Source organism: Apium graveolens, chromosome 4, assembly GCF_009905375.1.
Source record: "Apium graveolens cultivar Ventura chromosome 4, ASM990537v1, whole genome shotgun sequence".
Classification (NCBI taxonomy): Eukaryota; Viridiplantae; Streptophyta; class Magnoliopsida; order Apiales; family Apiaceae; genus Apium; species Apium graveolens.
In genome coordinates, this window is record NC_133650.1 from 17341385 (window position 1) to 17362914 (window position 21530).

Genomic DNA, 21530 nt, shown 5'->3' on the forward strand with positions numbered 1-21530 from the left:
AGTTAAATTAAGTAAATATTAGAATTTACTTGGTAAGATTTAGATTTTAATTTAATAATAAAATCATGTTACTGAGAATTGTGAATGACGTTGTTAGGGTACTAAGTCAAGAATAAAGGGACTTGAGACTCGAGAAAGAAATTGTTTTAGAAGTTGTATTAAAAGCGATTTAAGGTAAGTATATACTGTACTATTTCACTGTATTTCACTGTTGATGTTTTGATTCTTATATGATGATTGATTTGATCGGACTGATAACTCACTGATGGAAAATGAGTATTCTTGCACTGATACTTGATGAACTGATGATGATACTTCCTTTTTGGAAGTAAGCTAAACCAATTGTTTAGCTGGCGGGGATCCCAACTTGATGAATTGATGAACTTGTCGTGCTTGAATACTCAGTTTTAATCTTGTGAGAACTATATGATGAATTTTTGTTGATTATAGTAACTTTCATGTCTCTTTATTCGAATATTTGTTTGATGAACTTTGATTTCTTGGATAAACCTCAGTTGAATTCTACTATATATGCTTACTGAGCTTTCTAAGCTCACTCGTTTATGTCACTAACTTCCACAGGAAAGAACTTTGGAGAAGGATATTCGGGAAAGGATAAGTATGTGATGAATTAAGGCTTAGTAGATGATGAACGCGTATAGTATCTTAATGAATAATGCTTGTGTAATAGACTTTTGGTTGTATCGTGAACTTTGGTTGTAATACTTGGAATACTGTAAGAATTATATATTATTATTTAAGTTTAAGGTTGTGTAAGCAAATATTGAGTGAATTGGTTTGGTTTGGTTTGGCGTTCCCGGGTTCTGGTTTCTGAGGTCATCCCGGGGTCCGGGGCGTCACAAAGCTACTGTATAGACATTCTTCCTGATTTGCTCTTCTTGTTTGAACTCTAGAAGAAACATCACCAATGATAAGCTCAAAGGGGTGATCTTTTTTCCATTTCCTTTGTTGAGGTAGATTAGCTCTAGATGAAGAGACCTCATTATTGTCTTGATGTGTGATTGAGTTTTGATTACTAGAAACTCCCCCTGAGTTTGTGGATCTTTGATTTGAGAAAAGGGAACTTTGTGTTGGTGATCTGTCTTGACTTCCTGCACATTTTGATAACCCGACGGATGGTGAATTTTGAGTACCGACGGATGAGGCAGGTCATCTCCCGACGGATAACGCAGATTGCCTTCCGACGGATGAAGCATTATGCAACTCTACAGATGTTGAATTTTGTGCTTCATTGGTAGTAGATTTGTCTGCATTATCCTTAGACACTGTTTCTTGATCACTTTCATCATCACTGTCATCACTAATCATCTCCACATTGTCGAATTTGAGGCTCTCATGGTAATCTCCATCTTTCAATCCTTCAATCTTTTTATCATCAAACACAACTTGTATAGATTCCACAACAATGTTGGTTCTTAGATTGTAGACTCTATATGTTTTACCAACAGCATACCCAACAAAAATTCCTTCATCTGCTTTAGCATCAAACTTCCCATTTTGATCAGTTTGATTTCTGAGGATATAACATTTGCAGCCAAAGACATGAAGAAAGTTTAGAGTTGGCTTTTTGTTCTTGAACAATTGATAGGGAGTCATGCATCTTGCTTGATTAACTAGAGAAATGTTCTGAGTGTAGTGTGCATTATTTACGGCTTCAGCCCAGGAATATGTTGGTAGTTTAGATTCTTCAAGCATTGTCCTTGCAGCTTCAATAAGTGATCTGTTCTTTCTTTCCACTACTCCATTCTGTTGTGGAGTCCTTGCTGCTGAAAACTCATGCAGAATCCCATTTTCCTCACAAAATGCTTTCATGACATAATTCTTGAACTCAGTTCCATTATCACTCTTGATTCTTCTAACTTTGAAGTCAGGATGATTGTTGACTTGCCTTATGTGATTGATGATGATTTCACTAGTCTCATCTTTAGATTTTAGGAAATATGTCCAAGAGAACTTTGAGAAATCATCTGCAATTACTAGGCAAAATCTTTTCCTTGAGATGGACAATACATTGACTGGTCCAAACAAATCCATGTGAAGCAGTTGCAAAGGCTCTTCAATTGTTGAATCAAGTTTCTTCCTGAATGATGCTTTGATCTGCTTCCCTTTTTGGCAGGCATCACACAGTCCATCCTTTGAAAACTCCACTAGAGGAATGCTTCTTACCAGTTCTTTCTTTACCAGCTCATTCATGGTCTTGAAGTTTAAATAAGATAGCTTCTTGTGCCATAGCCAACTTTCATCTTGACTTGCTTTACTGAGAAGACAAGTTACAGATCCTTCATTAGATGAGTTGAAATCAGCTAGGTACACATTTCCTTTTCTCACACCAGTGAGAACCACTTTGTTGCTTCTTTTATTAGTCACAACACAGGCTTCTGAGTTGAAGGTTACTGAATTGCCTTTGTCACAAAGTTGGCCGATGCTCAACAGATTGTGTTTGAGACCATCCACTAAGGCAACCTCCTCAATGATGACATTGTCCTTTGAAATCAAGCCATATCCCACAGTATAACCCTTGCTGTCATCTCCAAAAGTAATACTTGGGCCAGCTCTCTCCTTAAACTCTGTGAGCAGGGTAGAATTACCAGTCATGTGTCTTGAACAACCACTATCCAAGTACCAAAGATTCCTTCTATTTCCCTACACACATCAAAATCAAATCAAGTTGATTTTGGTACCCAAGTTTCCTTGGGTCCTGCCTTGTTAGCTTTCTTTTTCTGTTTCTTAGGTCTTGTCTCATTTGACTTAGGAATTTCAGATTCATCCTTAGTCATTTGAGTTGGACCTTTGAAACCATTCATTGCAACAAAATTATCATGTATATTATGACTAACAGGAAATGGCATGCTTGGTGTAAACATGTTATTCCAGTATGGCATGCTAAATGACATTTGTGGCATACTATATGCATCATAATAAGGATTAGGTGCAAATGGCATATTAGCAAACTGTACATTCATGTTCTGTGTAGGCATAGCATTAACAGGCATGGGAGGCATGACATTCATGTTAGGAAATTGAGACTGAACAGACATGGGAGTAGGCATGACAGATTCGCAATTAACAGATAAATGATTTACACTACCACACTTGACACAGATTTTTCTAGGAGCATATTTATCAGGTGTGTAGTTATTGTGTTTGTTATTCCCCACTTTACCATTCCTATTATTTTTCCTTTTAGTCTTTGTTTTTACCTCAATTTTCTCAAGTCTGTCACTTAACTGTTTGACAGTCATGTGACCAACATTAGCCTTTTTCCCTTTCTTAACTAGAATAACACTCGTATATATTGAGCTCGTAATGGTACCTCGCAATTCAAAAGTCTCTCTACGGCTGAAGAATGAGCGTGTTCTTGGGCCATCGTAGAAACATAGATAGGGTCAACGACGGAACGAACAACTAGACTTGACTCTCCTGAAACAAAGTTCTTGGAAACAGACCCATACTTCTTATTCAGCTTACTTAATTTGGCTTTGCTAATGGGTTTGCTCACAGCCGACGGATGAGGATTTTCATCATTCGATGGATAACACTTTTTGTTATCCGACGGATAGTCCTCATCATCCGTCGAGTCTACATCTGTTAGCAGACCATCTACCAAATTAGGTTCTAGTTTCTCTTTGTTCTTTTTCCAGGCTTCATCACAAAAAGACTCGATTTCTTGAACTTTGGTGATTTGAGCATGGACATCCCTGGATGTTTTCCAAGCTTTAATCACGTCTTGTTCACGCTCGAGCTGCTTCTTTAAAATTTCTTCCTTTTTCAAGGACTCAGTTAATTCCTCCATAGCAATCTTACACTCAATTCTTAATTTCTCAAAATTAATAAACTGAGACTCAAGCATATTATTCCTCTCACTTAAAAATAAATTGTTTTCTTTGATTTTAGCATTTTCTTTAGTAAGAGACTTAAGTGTAACACGCAAATGATATAACTCTGTAGACATGTCATTTATGGCATCATTACACTCAGCTTTAGATAAATGTGCAAGGTTTATGGTAATTACCTGACTGCTTGAGGAACTTGTCTCTGTCTCATCAGACTTGGCCATTAGGGCTAGATTGACATAGCTGACATCTTCATCTTCATCCAGACCATCTGCTGCCCAGTCATTTTCTTGTGTAATGAAAGCCCTTTCCTTTTGTTTGAGTAGATCAAAGTATTTTTGCTTATAATCCACAGACTCAAACTTTTTCTTACCGGAATCTGACTTTCTACACTCATTTGTAAAATGCCCTGCCAAGCCACATTTGAAACATTTGAATTTTGACTTATCCACCATGTTTCTATTTGGCTTGGCTGCTCTAAAGTTCTTCTTGAACTTGAGCTTAGCAAATCTCCTGGATAGAAATGCTAGGTGCTCATCAATGTCCTCCATGTCATCTTGGCTCAATGAATCTTCACTTTCTACTGCAAGCCCCTTGCCCTTGTTTTTACAGACCTTTGAAGTTGATTCAACAGCTTCCATCTTCACTTCCTTCTCCTTTTCCAACTCAGCAACTAGTGCAATGGATCCTCCTTTCTTCTTTCCTCTCTCCATCCTTTCATCCTGCTCTATTTCAACCTCATAGGTCTTCAGGATGCCATACAGTCTCTCCAAAGTAAACTCCTTATAATCTTATGAGTTTCTTAATGAGACTGTCATTGGCTTCCATTCCTTTGGAAGAGATCTAAGGAATTTCAGATTAGAGTCTTTAGTCTGATAGACCCTTCCATGCAATTTGAGAGCATTTAGTAGTTTTTGAAACCTACTAAAGATGTCAGTGAGTGACTCACTTTCCTCATTGTGAAAATGCTCATATTGCTGAATCAAGAGCTGCATCTTATTTTCTCTAACTTGCTCAGTGCCATCACAGATTATCTGTATAGTATCCCAGACTTCTTTGGCAGTTTTGCAGTTGATAATGTTGTCAAACATATCTGCATCAACTCCATTAAACAGAATATTCATGGCCTTTTTATCCTTCCTGACTTGTTCAATGTCAGGATCAGACCATTCATGCCTTGGCTTGGGAACTGATGGCTCGTTTCCTGTTGCAGCTCTCATTGGAACATGAGGGCCTCTTTCTATGCAGTCCACATAGGCCTCATCTTGAGAAAGCATATGAAGATGCATTTTTACCTTCCAATGATGGTAATTATCTTTATCTAGAAAAGGAATCTTGACTCCAACATCCTTCTTGTTCATCTTGCTGAATTGTTTTGATCTTTAAACTCTTTGTAGATTAAGAGTTTGCTCTGATACCAATTGTTAGTCCCTTAACAATATAGCAAGAATTACAGAAGGGGGGTTGAATGGAATTCTTGAACCTTTTTCTTAAAATAAAAATGTTCAAACTCGAATACAAATATAAGTGTTTTGATTAGCACAATGCGGAATAAAAACTTAAGTGAATCAAAACATAAGTAATTAAAGAAACAAGAGTCTTTAAAAACTTTCCGGTGGATTTAAACAATTCCACCAGAGATATATATTATATTGAGAGAACTCTGTGTGCAAGAATGCTCACAGCTGCTTACAAATTTGAACTACTGAGAATACAGAGAAATGCTAATAATTCTGCTTACAAATGTTTCACACTTTTTGTGTATCTCAGATCTAGTTTCTATTTGCTACTTCTTGGTTTATATATTACCAAGATTACAAAGTCAAAAGATAGAATCATTATAAAAACTATCAGTTCTAATGCTTTGTTACTTTGTTCTCTATTATCCAGTTAATAGGCTTCCTCATTCCATTTGCATACATCTCGATGCATGTGACTAGTTGTCACTGTCAACTGATGTTTGAATCCTTTGTCCGTTGGGTACATGATCATCCGTCGACTTTATGATCATCCGTCGACTTTATGATCATCCATTGATGGCTTCATTGATCATCCGTCGACTGCTATATAGAACATCCGTTGATAGTCATTTGATCATTCGTCGATGGCTTTATTAATCATCCGTCGATAGCTATTTTTGGCACTTGACTTCATTTCACTTATTCAGAATTACAAGACATCATTTATGTACAATTAATCAACAAATTCTGCATATCTAGTTAAAGTCAACATGACTTATATGCTACTACAGAATCTATACAAAGGTGTATGCAGAAATGAGCTACAGACTTATTATTACATAAGCTACTCACTCGATGGATAATAAGTCATCATCCGTCGGGACTATAATGAGTTATCCGTCGGGACTATAATTCTTATCCGTCGAGTGCTACATTATTTCACTAAGTAAAATCTACTTAGGTGTTTTGTTTATGAAATCATCAAGTACACAACATATGCACAACATCTCTTATTATTGTGGCCTTCAAATCCCATCTTTCAGGAAGAGCTAACAGGAATTTAAGATTTGAATCTTCAATATCATACTCTTTGTCAACTAGTGATAAATTATTCAAGAGTTTGACAAATCTGTCATATAAATCAGTTAATGACTCATCAGGCTTTGAGTCAAAGTGTTCATACTCTTGAGTGAGTATAGTCTTCCTGTTCTTCTTGATTGAATCAGTTCCCTGACACCTTGTTTCCAAAGCATCCCATATCTCTTTTGCAGTCTTGCATTGAATTATACTGTTTGACATGACATTATCAATGGCACTATGCAGCAAGTGTCTTACCTTTGCATCCTTTGAAAGAGATATATCCTAAGTCTAATCATGTATGAGGATTTAGGAATAACTTTTATATAATCTATTTTGATTTCATTGATATTAATAAAAGGCTTGTTTTGTTTTTATTGCGGGCTCTATCTATTTAAATGTTTAAATAAGATATACCACAGTTTAGAGTAAAGTTTTTTATGGATTGTGATGAGATCATAATAATGAGACCTAAAAGATGATAACTCTAAACTTAAATAGTTCCTGGTCATAGGATTACTAACTGGTAATTAATAATCCGCAAAGATCGGTACATACTATGCTTGCTTCATTATGAAGGATGTCTGTTCTCATAGACATTTGTGTGGTGACACTATAGCTAGTATGTAGGTGCTTATTATAGAATAAGTTCACTGAACATGACTCACACAGCTGAACAACTGATGGAGTTCACTCACGTGTCAGCAGTTGTTCATATAGTGATAGTTGTACAAGTATCCTTAGACTTGAGGTCATCATAGTCATCTTGTGTACACTGAACTATGCTTTGGTTTAGTTCTTAGTCTCAAGGGACAATTATAAGGGCTCTACTGGGTATAGGAATTTGTACACGAAGGTAGCGTATGACCAATAAAGGATCTACCCCTTCCAGTGTAGGAAGATAATGTTCAATGCTGATCCACTTATGTTAGTTCAGGATTCTCTGGCCAGAGTGAATGAAATTAAAAAGGAGTTTCTAATTTACATTAAATAGAACTACGCATAGTGAATGGGAAAGCAAATGATTAAATAAGATAGGCTTGACACAAGTTCCATACCTTGTATTTAATCGTGACATTGCAGGGTAGAAGGAATTAATTGTACGGTAACTACTCACTGAATAGGTTCTTGATATTCTAAGCAGTGAATTCGTATTATCCGGATAGTCGCGATATGTTGAGAAGTATCCCTCGCGATGTAGAATAAATATGATTAATTAATTAATCATATTTAATGAATTAGAGAATTTATATAAATAATGATAAATAGTTTTATTATCATTTATTTCTACTACCAGCTTAATATTGAACCTACAGGGTCACACCATAAAAGAGAATGATTTAATGGTGGAGGAATTAATTAATAATGGCTGATAATTATTTATTTATGAAATAAATAATTAATTGGAAAATATAATAATTGATTAAATGAGATTTAATTGATTATAAATTAATTAAAAAAAGGTTCTTAATATTATTAATTAAGAATTTAATTTTTGGAAATTAAATCAAGTGAGAGAATTATTTCTAAAGAGTTTAGAAAAAGGATTAATAATTAAAAGGTGTTTTAATTATTAGTGAGAATAATAAAGGGTTAATAATAATAATATTTTATGGAAAAAATTTCAGCTAAAAATTTTGCCTATAAATATACTATTATAAATCCTATTTTTGCCTCAACCAAAAAGATTTACAAAACCCTAATTCTCTCCATCTCCTCCTCCTTCATTACATCGTTTTCTTGGTGGATACCGGTGGAGTGCTTCACACTTGAGGAGAAGCTGCTAAGGATCTCCGTTCATCGTTCTTGGATCTCTATTAAAGACCTTCATCTTTCCATTAACGTAAAGCTTCTTAAGGTAAACATACTGAACTACGAATTAAATATTATTTTTTCGCATGGATTCTGCGGAGGGTTTCGGTTTTTTTTAAGATTAAATTTACATTTTTGCTGCGTTTATGTGCTAAAAACCCTTCATCCTTTACAATCGATGAGATATCTTCAACAGTGTAATCACTTTTCTCCTTTGGTACAAACTTTGATGGCTGACCTGCAACTTCCACAGAGATTTTGGTTGGCATATGTGGTCCTTCATTAATCCTGTCGAGATATTCTGGATCTGTAGCTTCCAGAAACATAACCATCTTCACTTTCCATATGGAATACTCAGTAGGTTTCAACATGGGAACTCTTATAGTCTCATATCGACTATGGGTTATGGTTTTTGGAGGTTCTTCAGTTTTGGTGGGCTTGGTTGGAGTTTCTTCTTCAGACATAATTGTTTATGGATCTTAGATTGTATGTGTGTTAACAGATCTGCTCTGATACCACTTGTTAGGTCACACACACTGTAGAAGGGGGTTGAATATAGTGTTTACTACAATCAAATCGAATATAAGAACTCAAGTAACAGAAAACAGATTTTATTCAACATAATAAACTCTGTTACAATATGGAAATGTCCTCTCTCAGTGATGAACAAATTATCATGAGAGATGCTAGGGTTACAAAGAATAATAACTTCGATAATGATAACACTTATAGTGTAAACCCTATGCCTGTGTTTATATACTACACAGTTACAAGATAATATTCTAATTGATATGGAATATAATTCTGCTTCCTAAAATATATCAACTATTTATCTTTTCTTCCAAGTATTCTATTCTTCATGGAATTCTTTCTTCATGCATATTTCTTTCTGTCTTAGTCTCGATCTTCTTTCATTTCAATCAGTCGTCTGCCTTATCTGAAAGTCATCTTAAGTCCAGATATTATCTCCTGATAAATATCTTCCGATAACTTAAGTTCTGATAACTTAAGTTCTGATATCTTAAGTTCTGTCTTCAGTATAAGTGTTGATTTCCAGTTAAGTACTGATTTGTCATGTTAGGTAAGATCTGAAAATTAAACACAAATCATATTACACATGACATTATCAAATATATCTAACAATAGCCATCTTCACTTTCCATATGGGATACTCAGAAGGTCTCAGCATAAGAACCCTGATAGTCTCATATCGACTATGGGTTTGAGTCTTTGGAGTTTCTTCAGTTTTGGCGGGCTTGGTTGGATTTCTGCTTCTTCAGACATGATTATTTTGGATCTTTACTGTTGTGTGTTAACAGATAGGCTCTGATACCACTTGTTAGGTCACACAACACTGTAGAAGGGGTTGAATACAGTGTAGAATACAATCAAATCGATTTGGAACACAAGTTACAGAAAACAGATGTATTCGATATAATAAACTCTGTTACAATGGAATTGTTCTCTCTCAGTGATGAACAAATATCACGAGAGTTGCTAGGTTACAATATATGATCTTCTCGATGATCGTAACTCTTATTGAGTAAACCTATGTCTGTGTTTATATAGACACACAGTTACAAGATAACTTCTAATTGATATGGAATATAATTTTGTCTCCTAAAATATATTAATCATATATCTTATATAATTCTTCTAGTCCTCTAACTCTTTCCATGCATATCTTCTTTTTGTATTAGTCTCGATCTTCTTTCCTGTAAATCAGCTTCCTTCCTTAACTGTTAGTCCTCCAGTACTTAAGTTTTGATATCCATCTTCTGATATTATCTTCTGATAATCTAAGTCATGATATCCTTAAATCCTGACTTCCAGTAAGTCCTGATTCCAGTAAGAACTGATATTTCCTGTTAGTTAAGATCTGAAAACTAAACATGAAACATATTAGACATGACATCTCAAGTATATCCAACTGGTTATCTTTTCAAACATTAAGGTTTTATTATCCAAATTTTTCGAGGACATTTGTGCATGACCTTTGGTTAAATGATAAGTATTGCGATTGTAAAATGTGCTTTTATTGTATTTCGCTTACAATCATTAATGAAACTGTTATTTTTGTAAAAAAAAGTAGGATATATTGTTGTTTATTAATTGTGTACTAATTCATTTTATTCCAAGTTCCAAAAAGAAGTTTTTATAATATATAATATTTCATAGATTTCTTTTTTAGAAATGGCCCTTAAATATGTTAGCATCTGGTCCTGAAATTCTCAAGATCGACTCTAGAAACAAGAGTCAAAGTAATAGATGTGATGATAAACATATTAAGTAAGGATTTAAAAAATAATGTTTAATCAAACATAGAAGAAAATACTAAGGATGTGAAAAGAATTGGTTATGGAGAAGATAAAGGAGACGAACAGAGAGGATTAAACAAGTGAGAAATATGGGTGTGGCTGAATGAGATAGCGATATGGTAAAGATCTAAAACATATTAAATAAGGATTGTAAGAAAATGCTAAATCAACTAAAAAATGAAGAGGATGAAGAGAGGACTAAACAAAATATGGGTGTAGCTGAATGCGATAGAAAAATGGTAAAGAACTAAAACATATTAAACAAAGATTGTAAGAAAAATGTTGAATCAACTAAAAAATGAAGGGAATGAAGAAATGACTAAACAACTGAAAAATATGGTAGAGATATATTGTATAGACTTTTCTTATCCGTATTTTTCTCCCATGTATCTCTCTTTCTGCTATATTTCAACACAACTTTTATAAAGTTAGTATAAAATTAGTAGACAGTAGCTGGATTCAATAAGATTAAGCCCAAAAAATTCTTAGATTAATTATTTTTTCTTCATTAAGTTTAAATTAGATCTAAGTACATTATTTTGGTGTATAAATAGGATATCGTACATTAGTGGCTGATGTAGAAAAAAAATGATATACTCTATATTTAACATATTTATATGCTATGAAATATCTTATATTTAGTGTATAACTGAACTTGAATTTAATTAAATTACCCATAAATTTAAATTTAAACATGGACATTATAAGAACATATGTATGTATGGAAAATGTATAATTATTAATAGAGTAGTGCTAGAGAATCAAATTGAGTACAAAATATAATTTGAAAATGATTTGACATCGATGAAGTGTTATTTTAGGCTATTTTAATTGGTGAATTGATGTGAATGTTGTCTATCATATTAATTGTATGATGATTGATTAGAACATGTCACGTAACATTTCAAAACCATTTTGGGATCTAACTTATTTGTACATTTTTGTAAAATAATAAAATAAATATTTGTTGCTAGAGAGATTCGAACCTGAGAATTTGGGTAATGCATTATTTAATATTTGGATAATATTTGTTGTTGGTAGGATTCAAACTTAGAAAACTATTTATATCTTTATATATAATAATATAAGTGTTTGTTATTTGAGGGATTCAAAATTGGGAATTTGGGTAGTGCATTTTTCTAGTATTTGGATTCAACAGTTATAATCGCTTGATTAAGAAGATCTGGCGGTCGTAAGAGACGATAACCAAAACAGGAGGTTGAACCAAATTATACCCTATTTCGGCTTAGTATAGATTAATGAAATCATATATATTTTTAAAGTCTCACAAGAATTGCCAACAAAGTATTGAAGCCGTAGTTGTGCTCTTATGATAGGTCAGGAATTCGATTTCCGGATGTGCATGCGTAACCGATTAGGAAAAAAGTCTCGTAGGGATTAAAAATGTCTAAAATTGAATGATAATTGATAAGTAATAAATTGAAACACCACAGAAAATAAAACTAAATAATTTTACCAATTTGCTAAACTTTTTAATTTTGATATCGTAAAAAAATCGGGTGAAAGACAATTTTAGCCTATTTTTATATAAAATTAACAAAAATGATCAATTTTTGTCACTGGAGTATCTATATATGAAATAAACAATCAGTAGTGGAGTATTTTATACAAATTGGGATCCCAGCTCACAGTTAGGGATGGCCATCGGGTCACTTCGGGGTCGGGGAGTGCTATCCCCACCCCCGATCCTCGAAACCAAAACCGATCCCCGAACCCGCCCCGATCCCCCAATGGGGATTATTTTACCCCCCGTTCCCAACCCCAAACGGGGAACGGGGATCCCCGCGGGGATTCAGGGATTTTTTTATTATTATTTTTGTTTAATAAAAATTAAATTTTGAATAATACTTTTCAAAAAAAATCACCTAGTAAATCATAATATATAGACATTCTTCAAATTTAATATTAATGTTTAACCTTAATTTCAATTAATATTTATTTCTGGTATAATAATAAAAAAAAATATTATTATAAAGAAATAATATCACGATAGTTAAATTTAAATCATTTAGGAGATAAGAAATTAAAAATTATAATATATTTTATATAATAAAATATTTATTTGAGATATTTATATATATACAATATTATTTTTATTTTAAAATACGATTCGGGGTCGGGGATCGGGGCGGGGAGACATTAATCCCCACTCCCTCTCCGATCCCCGAATTTTTTACACATATCTCCCCGATCCCCACCCCGTACCCGAAAAAATCCCCGATTCCCCGTCCCATTCGGAGCGGGGATCGGGGTTGGGCTGGGCTGGGCTGAGCTGGGCGGGGGAAATGTCAATCCCTACTCACATTGGAATATTTAATAGGTTAAAATTGACCATTTTTCTTAGAAGGAATATTTTGATTGCATTTTAAAAAAAAATTGGTTATTTTTCTCATTTTTTTCAAAATAATCGAACTAAAAACCGCACTGCTCAACAAACTCACCCCGCACTAAAGCAACAAAAGATGAAATGCCCCTACTGCGCGGCGGCGCAACCGCGGTGCGCCACCACAGTCTCCGGGCGACAAATAAGCGAGTGCACATCATGCGGCCGAGTCGTCGAAGAACGCCAATCTCAATCCCACCATCTCTTCCATCTCCGCGCCCAAGACTACCCTCTCAATCTCGTCACTTCTGATCTCCCCACAATCCCACCCTCTCAAAACGACGTCGTAGAAGAAGACCCGTTTGAACAAACCGGGTTCATAACCGCTTTCTCAACCTGGTCACTCGAACCCTACCCGATTTTCACGCAGTCTTCTACGTCATTTTCGGGTCATTTAGCTGAGCTGGAACGAGTGCTTGAAGCGACGTCGTCTTCGAATAGTAATACGAGCTTGTCGTCGGGGCCGTCTGTTGTTGTTGATAATTTGAGGGCGTATTTGCAGATAATTGATGTGGCTTCCATTTTGAGATTGGATTGTGATATTTCGGAACATGCTTTTCAGTTGTTTAGGGATTGTTCTTCGGCTACGTGTTTAAGGAATCGGAGTGTTGAAGCTCTTGCTACTGCTGCTCTTGTTCAGGCTATTCGCGAGGCGCAAGAACCTAGAACACTTCAGGTCCTCCTTATTTTTGTAATCTGGGTATTTTTTTGTTGTTGTTGTTTTACGTATTTTTCGAACATTGTCACTAGGATATCATCGACTAATTTAAAATTGATAATTCGAGTGTGATCAGTCATTAGTTTATAATTTGAACTCGATGGATAAGTTTGTTTGTAGGGAATATACTTCCTGGACTGTTGGGAGTTCACAATGTGGTTATACTTGCAAGAATAATTGTGTAGTCTAGTTTATATTGCTTTCTGGTTCATTTTTCCTGATAATGAGTTCCACCTTCACATTAGTAGTAAAATGAACTTAAAGCTTATTAATATTTAGTCCATTGGATCACTTGAGAATTAGTATAAATTTGCATCAGATAAGCTAGTGTACGGGGACTAGTAAACAAAAGTATTTGAAAGCTTAAAACCTTGATAACAAAGATTGGCTTGTAAGAATAGGTCGTGAGAAATGAAATTAGGGGGTTTCTGCCTAATATATGAAATTAATGTGATGTGAGTTATGTGACAATCTGGACTTTTTGAACCTTATTAAGGATTGATGTTCCTAAAATTATTGATCACCGGATTTAAATGTGTTTGATCGTTCTGGAATATGTATGTTGCAAGGCATATGATATTACTTCTATGAAGTTCTACTCTGTCGCTGTGATTAATGAATTGTTGTTTGACAAGAGGTACTCCGGTTATATGTAGGGTAGTTAACAGCTTATATGCCATTAGAGATGAAGTATAGTGTTTGAACAAATTTCCTAGGATGGCTTGCCGTTTTATTCCAAGACCTATATTCTGGACATCAATATATAGATAATGTAACAAACATTACTCAATTGGATGACTTTTGTTGGCCTCGTTTGAATTTGTAGCTTAATATTGTCAGTACTATGCTGTAGCAAAGCCAATTGTTTTGAGAAGTCATGATCTGAATGCCTTAATATAACAGGAGATCTCACTTGCAGCCAATCTACCTCAAAAGGAGATTGGTAAGTATATCAAGATACTGGGAGAAGCTCTACAACTAAGTCAGCCTATTAACAGCAATTCCATATCGGTGCACATGCCAAGGTTTTGTACACTCCTTCAACTCAACAAATCTGCTCAGGTACATCTGTAGTATATTCCTTTTGAACTGCATTTTTTTGTTGCTCAATAAAGTTAATTTCACTCTATAAATCCCTTCTCCATGAATAGTATTTTGTGATAATGAAAAACCATCTAAATGCTGATGTAGGCTGCTCTTGTTCTTTTTATAAAGTTATGCTCTACAAATTATTTAAAAGTAGTAAAATGAATTCCCACAATATTTCAACCAATACCAAGGCCATGATTGTTTAAATTGATTCTGATGCATGCCTGGCCAATAAAATTGGTTGGAAACATGTTAAAATTTACACCTATACTTTTGAGTAGGTGACCCAATCTCTTTTTTCTGTAGCAGTGTTCTCCACCTTTACGCTTCAGTAAACTTAACTTTTCAATCAATTTTCACCGTTTATCATTCCTATAAGTCCATTAACTTGTACAACACTTACAGGAGCTGGCAACACACATCGGTGAAGTTGTGATTAATAAATGTTTCTGCACTCGTCGGAATCCAATTAGCATCTCAGCAGCTGCTATATATTTGGCATGCCAACTGGAAGACAAACGCAAGACCCAGGCTGAAATATGTAAGGTGACCGGACTCACAGAAGTTACTCTGCGTAAAGTATATAAGGAGCTTCTGGAAAATTGGGATGACCTTCTTCCCTCAAATTATACTCCTGCTGTCCCGCCAGAGAAAGCATTTCCTACAGCTACAATTTCCTCAGGACGTACAACTCCTAGATCTGATTTTGTAGAAGGGAGCTCTTTAGAGAAGGAGAAGCAGCCTATTGTTAAGCCACTTGATATCTCAGAAGCATTTCTTCATATTACTGGCAAAGAGGATACCGAAAGCAAAGATAATACACATGGGACTTACAACCCTGCATTGCAGCAGACACCAGCTTTCTGGAAGCTTCAAGTTCCATCTGGAACTTCCCGAAAACCTGCTGAAGAGATGAATGAAAATATGACACATGACATGGATTCGGATAAACCATCCAAGTTTGAAGATTTAGAGAAGAAGGTAGAGAAAGAGTCCAAGTTTTCATCTGTATCTTCATGGCAAAGCCAGTTCTCTTCAAACCCTGTAAATACTAGTTCCATGTCCTTCCCAGTTCGGCCTCAAGTACCAGCAGGGAACTCGCCATCTCAGAGATTTTTACAAATTCCAAAGTTTAATCCAGGTAATTCAGAACTTGGAAGCTTAAATGGAAATGATAGTAAAAAGGTCCACCAGAATGGTAATCCTTAAGCGCAGCTGCAGTATATGCTTGTATGTGTATATGATGTATGCTCGAGTAGAACATATTAAACTTTATGCTTGGTTTATATTGAGATAATGACTTCATCTGACATTGATTTTGTGAGTTGAATAGGGGAGTTTGGCTATTTTTGTACACTGAGAGTCGTAGATGTATGTAAACGGTGAATCAGGTACTTGGTCTGTATTTTACATATACAACATGCTACTATTTTCTGCTCCTGCTTGGCTTTTCTGGAATTCACAAAATACGATACCAGATGTCTGGGACAAAAAGTAATAATATTATAAGGATGTTAGTGGCAAGGACTCGAAGAAGGGGAGCACGGGATTTGTTTGTTGGATTAATTAGACTGGAGCGCCGGATTTGTTTCTTGGATTTACTATAGTGGAGCAACGGATTCGTTTGTTGGATTTATTAATAATTTTGACTTCTCGAGAGGGTCATGATCATGTTAATAACATTCAATTTGGTCGTAAGGAATTGAACGGAACGGGGGTGGAATAGAAGAAATTTTTGTGAACCACAGGGAAAGCAAAATACGTAAGACTGCAGAGTGAAGAAAAAATGAAGAGTTTAATGAAAATTGCGGAAAGAATTAACAGAATTAGTGAAACGTTCATTTTTGAATTGGACGGGTTCGGGGGAAATTGGAATGGAGGGACCAATATATGTTATGATGCACTAAAATAGGTTAAATTTCAGTTGTATTTTCTTTTTTGCTAAATGATTTTTGTTACGCCCACATTCCTTCGGATGGATGAGCAAGCTTCGGCCTCCGTAAAGATAGCTTCTACTTAGACCTGAAAGTGAAGAAAATGTGAGGGTTTGTACCCCCGATTCACCTCCGATGTGAGAATAAGAACCTGGTTGTAAAGTCGGTAGAAAATACAAGAAAAGCAGAGTGTTTTAGAAAGAATGTGTATATTTTGTCTTACTTTCCAAGGGGTTTTATACCCATTCCAGGTCATGAATGCTCATCCGTTATTCATCATTAAGGAGGGAGTGGAATGGGGGCGTTATGTCCCTTCTGCTTTCCAACGTTCGGGAAGAAAGATGGGACTTGGCCTGAGGCTCTCCGTGGGTCTTCGGCTTATAGGCCTGGTCGACCTTCGGCCCAATAGCTCGATCTTCCGACGGGCCTTCGTTCAGTGGGCCTTATTGGGCTCATAACCAACATGTCCCTGTCCTTCGGTAGGGCCTTCGGGCGGGCCGATGGACACTAGTTCTGGCGCATATTGGGGCGAAGAAACTCTAGGGTGACTGCTTCAGTTTCGCCTCGGTCATCGTTCGTACACGTGGCAAACTTGTGGGAACTTGTGGTGCATTAAAGTGACAGCTGTTGGCACGTCGTTTCATGGCTCAATCTCAGCCATTGAATCTCAACTGTTTTAATCTGGGACGTCCATTTTAAAAAACCCCAAATGTCGCCTTTCTGAATTCATTTTGGGCGCCTATATAAGATCCATTTGTGCATTTCTTTTTCTTTTTAACACTTCCAGTTTCTCAACAAACATCGTCGAGTTCTCCAATCACGGGCAACAACAATTCAACTTTTTCAGATTGCCTCATCTCAATCCAAGAGCACCTCCAAATCAGTAAGTCCCCTTTCCTTTTCCTGTGTTCCTTACATTTTCATGCAAGTTATTAAGTTTTATGGTTTTTGCATGCAAGTCCAGTGGTCTTTTCCCTGGGCTTTTAAGTGTGTTTTGGGGTTTTTGGTTTAAGGGGCATTCCTGGGCAGGTAATAGGATTTTTCTGGGTTTTGTTAGTTTCAGGGGCGTCCCATGGGTTTAAAGATGGCATGCGAGACGTTTTTTAGCCAAGAACTCTCTTCGGGGGGGGGTTCTTGGCTTAAGAACGTCCTTCGAGAGCCGACCCGGGGTGCAGATATTTGGTTTGGAGTTTAAAGATGGCAGACGAAGGGTTTCTGGGGGCAAGAACTTCCTTCGGGAAACTTGCCTTTTTAGAACATCCTTCGGGAGCCGACTCCAGATTCTTTTTATGTTCGCTCTGTTCTTTGATATGTACTCGGCCATTTATCCTTTTCATTTTTCTTTTGTCTTGTCCCGAGTACATGGACTAATGTCTCTCTGTTTCCGAATACATGGACATGGACCGAGCGAATCGCCCTCTAGAGACTTGGGACCCAAGGTCGGGCAGTTTGGCGGGAACATCTTCCATTCGCCCGGAGAGAACGGGTCGGGATCTCTTCGGCTCTGCGGCGAATTATCCGGCAGCGAACAACCGGTCGGAGCTGTCGAATGAGAGGATAATTCAGATGTATTCTGATTTCTTCGTCCCTCGAAACTTCTTCCGGCTCTACGCCCCCAAGGAGAATGAACAGATTTACAATACTCCCGGAGTGCCGGAGGGGTAGGGCGACTGCTCTGTCGGGATTTCGGAGGCGGCGTTCAAGTGCGGCTTCCGAGTACCGACGCTGAAGATAGTGAAACACATCTTCAAACAAATGGGGATCGCTCTAGGGCAGATGGACCCCCATAGGTTCATCCATATTAACAGCTTCCAGAATAGGTGCCTTCACGCAGGAATCACTCCTACTCCGAGGCTATTCTGGTGGCACTATGACTTCCGAAGGAACCCGAAGAGCCCGAGTTTTTATACTATCGCTCGTCAGGCTGGCCGAGCGGATTGGACGGCCACTAACTCCAGCAACAAGAATACCCATACTCACTGGTGCTTCGTGAGTGGGCGGAGGCTAGCCCCAATATCCGTCTGGCGGGATGTGAATCATTCGCTGCTCCTCGCGCCGAGTCTAATAGAGAGGGAGAAGGAGGATTATTCGGCTCTAGTAAATGTCAGTGTGAGCAAGCTGGGTCCCGAAGAATTTCGGAACAGAGATTGGATGAGGAGACGGAGGAGAGGCCCGAGGCTGAGAGGGTCTCGCCGCTTCGCCAGGCCCCAGCTGCTTCCGGAGGGGATGAGGAGGATGTGGTAGAGGTTGTGAGGGAGGGGAACCCCTCTAAGAGGACCCGTAGTCGGGAGGGGGTCGTTCAGTACTATCTCCCCGGATGGGGTGTGCTGACGTCCGACCACACTGTCTACCCGGCGAGGCAGTCTACAAAGGAAGTGGCTTCGGATTTGTGCCACGGCCTCCAGCTCCATGCCGATCTTCCGACCTTTGCTTCGGTTTCTCCGACCGAGGCTTGTATTGAGCTTTTGTCATTCTTGTCCCTGGTTCGTATTTAGTTCATCTTTTTTCCCTTCGGTGTATTGTTCTTCTTTCGTTTGACATTTTGCCTTGTGTATTTTTTGCAGGCTGCTCCTTGGGCGGCGGCCGTGGAGGACAAAGTGCGGGACATAGAGACTCGGATGGCCGAGGTGAAGGAGCTGGAAAGGAGGGTCACGGCGGCCGAGGAGGAACTCAAAATGGTGAAAACCCAAAACGAGGTCCTGGACGGCCAAGCCACCGTGCTGAAGGGAGACAGAACCAGGCTGGAGGAGGCCCTCGAGAAGACGAACTGGAGGATCTCGCACCGGAATGTCCAGCTGAAGAAATCCCGCAAGGAGCTTCAGAAGAAGCAGAAACGGCTAGACCTGACGGAAAAGCGTTGTTTCCAGTTCGGCACTGATTATGTCTTGGAGAAGGCTCACGGCCTTAACTGGGATTATAAGCAGCTGCTGGACGACAGCCTGAAGGATCCTATCGGCCGGCCAGCAGTTGAAGCCCCTACTGTCTCCTCCGGTGAAGACGAAGAGCTCTCGGACGAAGACCCTCAGGCCTAAGCTTTCAGCACTGAGGTGCTTGACATGACTGAAGATGATCTTGTTGCGAAGTTTGCCGTTGGTATTTCCATGGTCATACCCAACTCTTGCAGCGGCTTCCTTCGTTCATCTTCTTTAGTTGTAATTTTATTTTTTGTAATTGATACTCCTGCCTTCGAGCTTTTGTAATTTAACTAGCCTTCAGGCTTTTGTATTTTAATGCATCTTTCATCTTTTATCAGCATTGTTTGTGTCTTTTATTTTAGCTGCGTATTCGGCTGTCATTTGCCTTAGAAATTTCGGCTTTATTCATTCGCCATAGCGATTTTAATAAAACGAATTGTATCTCCAGCTTTATCGTTTGCCTTAACAATTGTAATAAAATGAGTCGCATCTTCGGCTTTATTCATTCGCTTTAGCAATTTTAATAAAACGAATTGTATCTTCGGCTTTATGGTTTGCCTTAATAATTGTAATAAAATGAATCGCGTCTTCGGCTTTATTCATTCGCATTAGCAATTTTAATAAAACGAATTGTATCTTTGGCTTTATGGCTTGCCTTAACAATTGTAACAAAATGAAGTTTAATCGCATATTTGGCCTTATAATTCGCCTGGCGATTTTAATACCTTACTACCTCTTACGGCCCCGAGTGTTAAAGGCCGAAGGTGACTTCGGGCTGTTAAGACTTTTAAAAGCTTTTGTTGGGCGAAGGAAGGGCTGGTTTTCTTTGGGATTGCCCCTAGACCAGATCTTCGTCGCCCTTCTTTATTATTTTTAAACAATAATGGAAGGACAAAGGAGAAGGTTTTATCTCAGATCGCCCCTAAAGACTCTTCCTTCGTCCTGGTTGTGGATCTATTGCAAATTAAATAATAGTGGTGGAGCGAAGGATGTTTGATTTTAGTGGGATTGCCCCTAGATTCTTATCCATTCATTCTTCGTTCGTAAATAGAACAAATGTGTTGGCCGAAGGGTTTATCTTCTTTTGGATCTCCCCTAGATAATACTTCGTCGGCCAAGCATTTGGTATTTAATAAAGATAAATTTGACAAAGTTCTGTTTCACTTATGATTAAACTTCTTACACTTTTCATATATAGAACTCAAAGTACAAATTGACTTTAAAAGGAAATTTTTTACTAATAAAACTTCCGAAGGCGACTGGCGTGCCAAGTGTTTTTGATTGCTTCGCCTGTTAATGTTTCAAGCTTGTATGTTCCTGGGCGAACGACTTCAATCATCTTATAAGGCCCTTCCCAGTTAGGCTGAAACTTTCCTTGTTTGGTGGGCATAGAAGCAGCCAGCTCCCTTAGGACTAGGTCTCCTACTCCGAACGACCTCTTCTTAATGTTGGAGTCATAATATTGGGCTTCCTGTAGCAAGTATTTCATGTTCCTTTGGTGGGCAGCTTCTCTTTCTTCCTCCAATAAGTCCACGTTCGCCCTTAGTCCAAAGCTGTTAGTTTCCATATTGTAGACCTCAGTTCGGTATGATTCCAATCCCACTTCGACTGAAACTAGGACTTCGGTCCCATAGGCCATTCTGAAAGGTGTTTCCCCTGTTGAAGTCCTAGGGGTCGTTCGATAGGCCCACAAGATCCAAGGGAGTTCTTCTGACCATCTTCCTTTAGCCTCGCCCAACCTCTTCTTGATATCTCAAAAGATCACTTTGTTTGCCGCTTCGATTGCCCCATTCCCTTGCGGATGGGCGACTAAGCTAAATCTTTGTTTGATTCTGAAGTGGTGCAGGAACTTGTGAAACTTGTTTCCAATAAACTGAGTCCCATTATCAGAGATGTAAATTTTCGGAATCCCGAATCGGAGAATAATATGTTCTAGGAAGAACTTTTTT

The 21530-nt window shown here is 37.6% G+C and overlaps 2 protein-coding genes across 2 annotated transcripts; one reads left to right on the forward strand and one right to left on the reverse strand.

Annotated features, from left to right (window-relative positions):
- The first annotated feature begins 12960 nt into the window (after positions 1-12960).
- Positions 12961-16172, forward strand: LOC141717845 (plant-specific TFIIB-related protein 1). Its single transcript, XM_074520054.1, has 3 exons — positions 12961-13601; positions 14547-14705; positions 15138-16172. The coding sequence occupies exons 1-3, from the start codon at positions 13005-13007 to the stop codon at positions 15939-15941; spliced, it is 1560 nt and encodes a 519-aa protein (XP_074376155.1). The 5' UTR covers positions 12961-13004; the 3' UTR covers positions 15942-16172.
- Positions 16173-20818: 4646 nt separating this feature from the next.
- On the reverse strand, positions 20819-21220 carry LOC141718375 (uncharacterized). The gene has a single exon (XM_074520758.1). The coding sequence runs from the start codon at positions 21218-21220 to the stop codon at positions 20819-20821; it is 402 nt and encodes a 133-aa protein (XP_074376859.1).
- Positions 21221-21530: the final 310 nt, after the last annotated feature.

Coding starts and splice junctions, on each gene's coding strand:
- LOC141717845 (XM_074520054.1), top strand. CDS start 13,005: ATGAAATGCCCCTACTGCGCGGCGGCGCAACCGCGGTGCGCCACCACA. Junction 13,602..14,546: donor AAGAACCTAGAACACTTCAG/GTCCTCCTTATT, acceptor TTAATATAACAG/GAGATCTCACTTGCAGCCAA. Junction 14,706..15,137: donor AACTCAACAAATCTGCTCAG/GTACATCTGTAG, acceptor CAACACTTACAG/GAGCTGGCAACACACATCGG.
- LOC141718375 (XM_074520758.1), bottom strand. CDS start 21,220: ATGGCCTATGGGACCGAAGTCCTAGTTTCAGTCGAAGTGGGATTGGAA.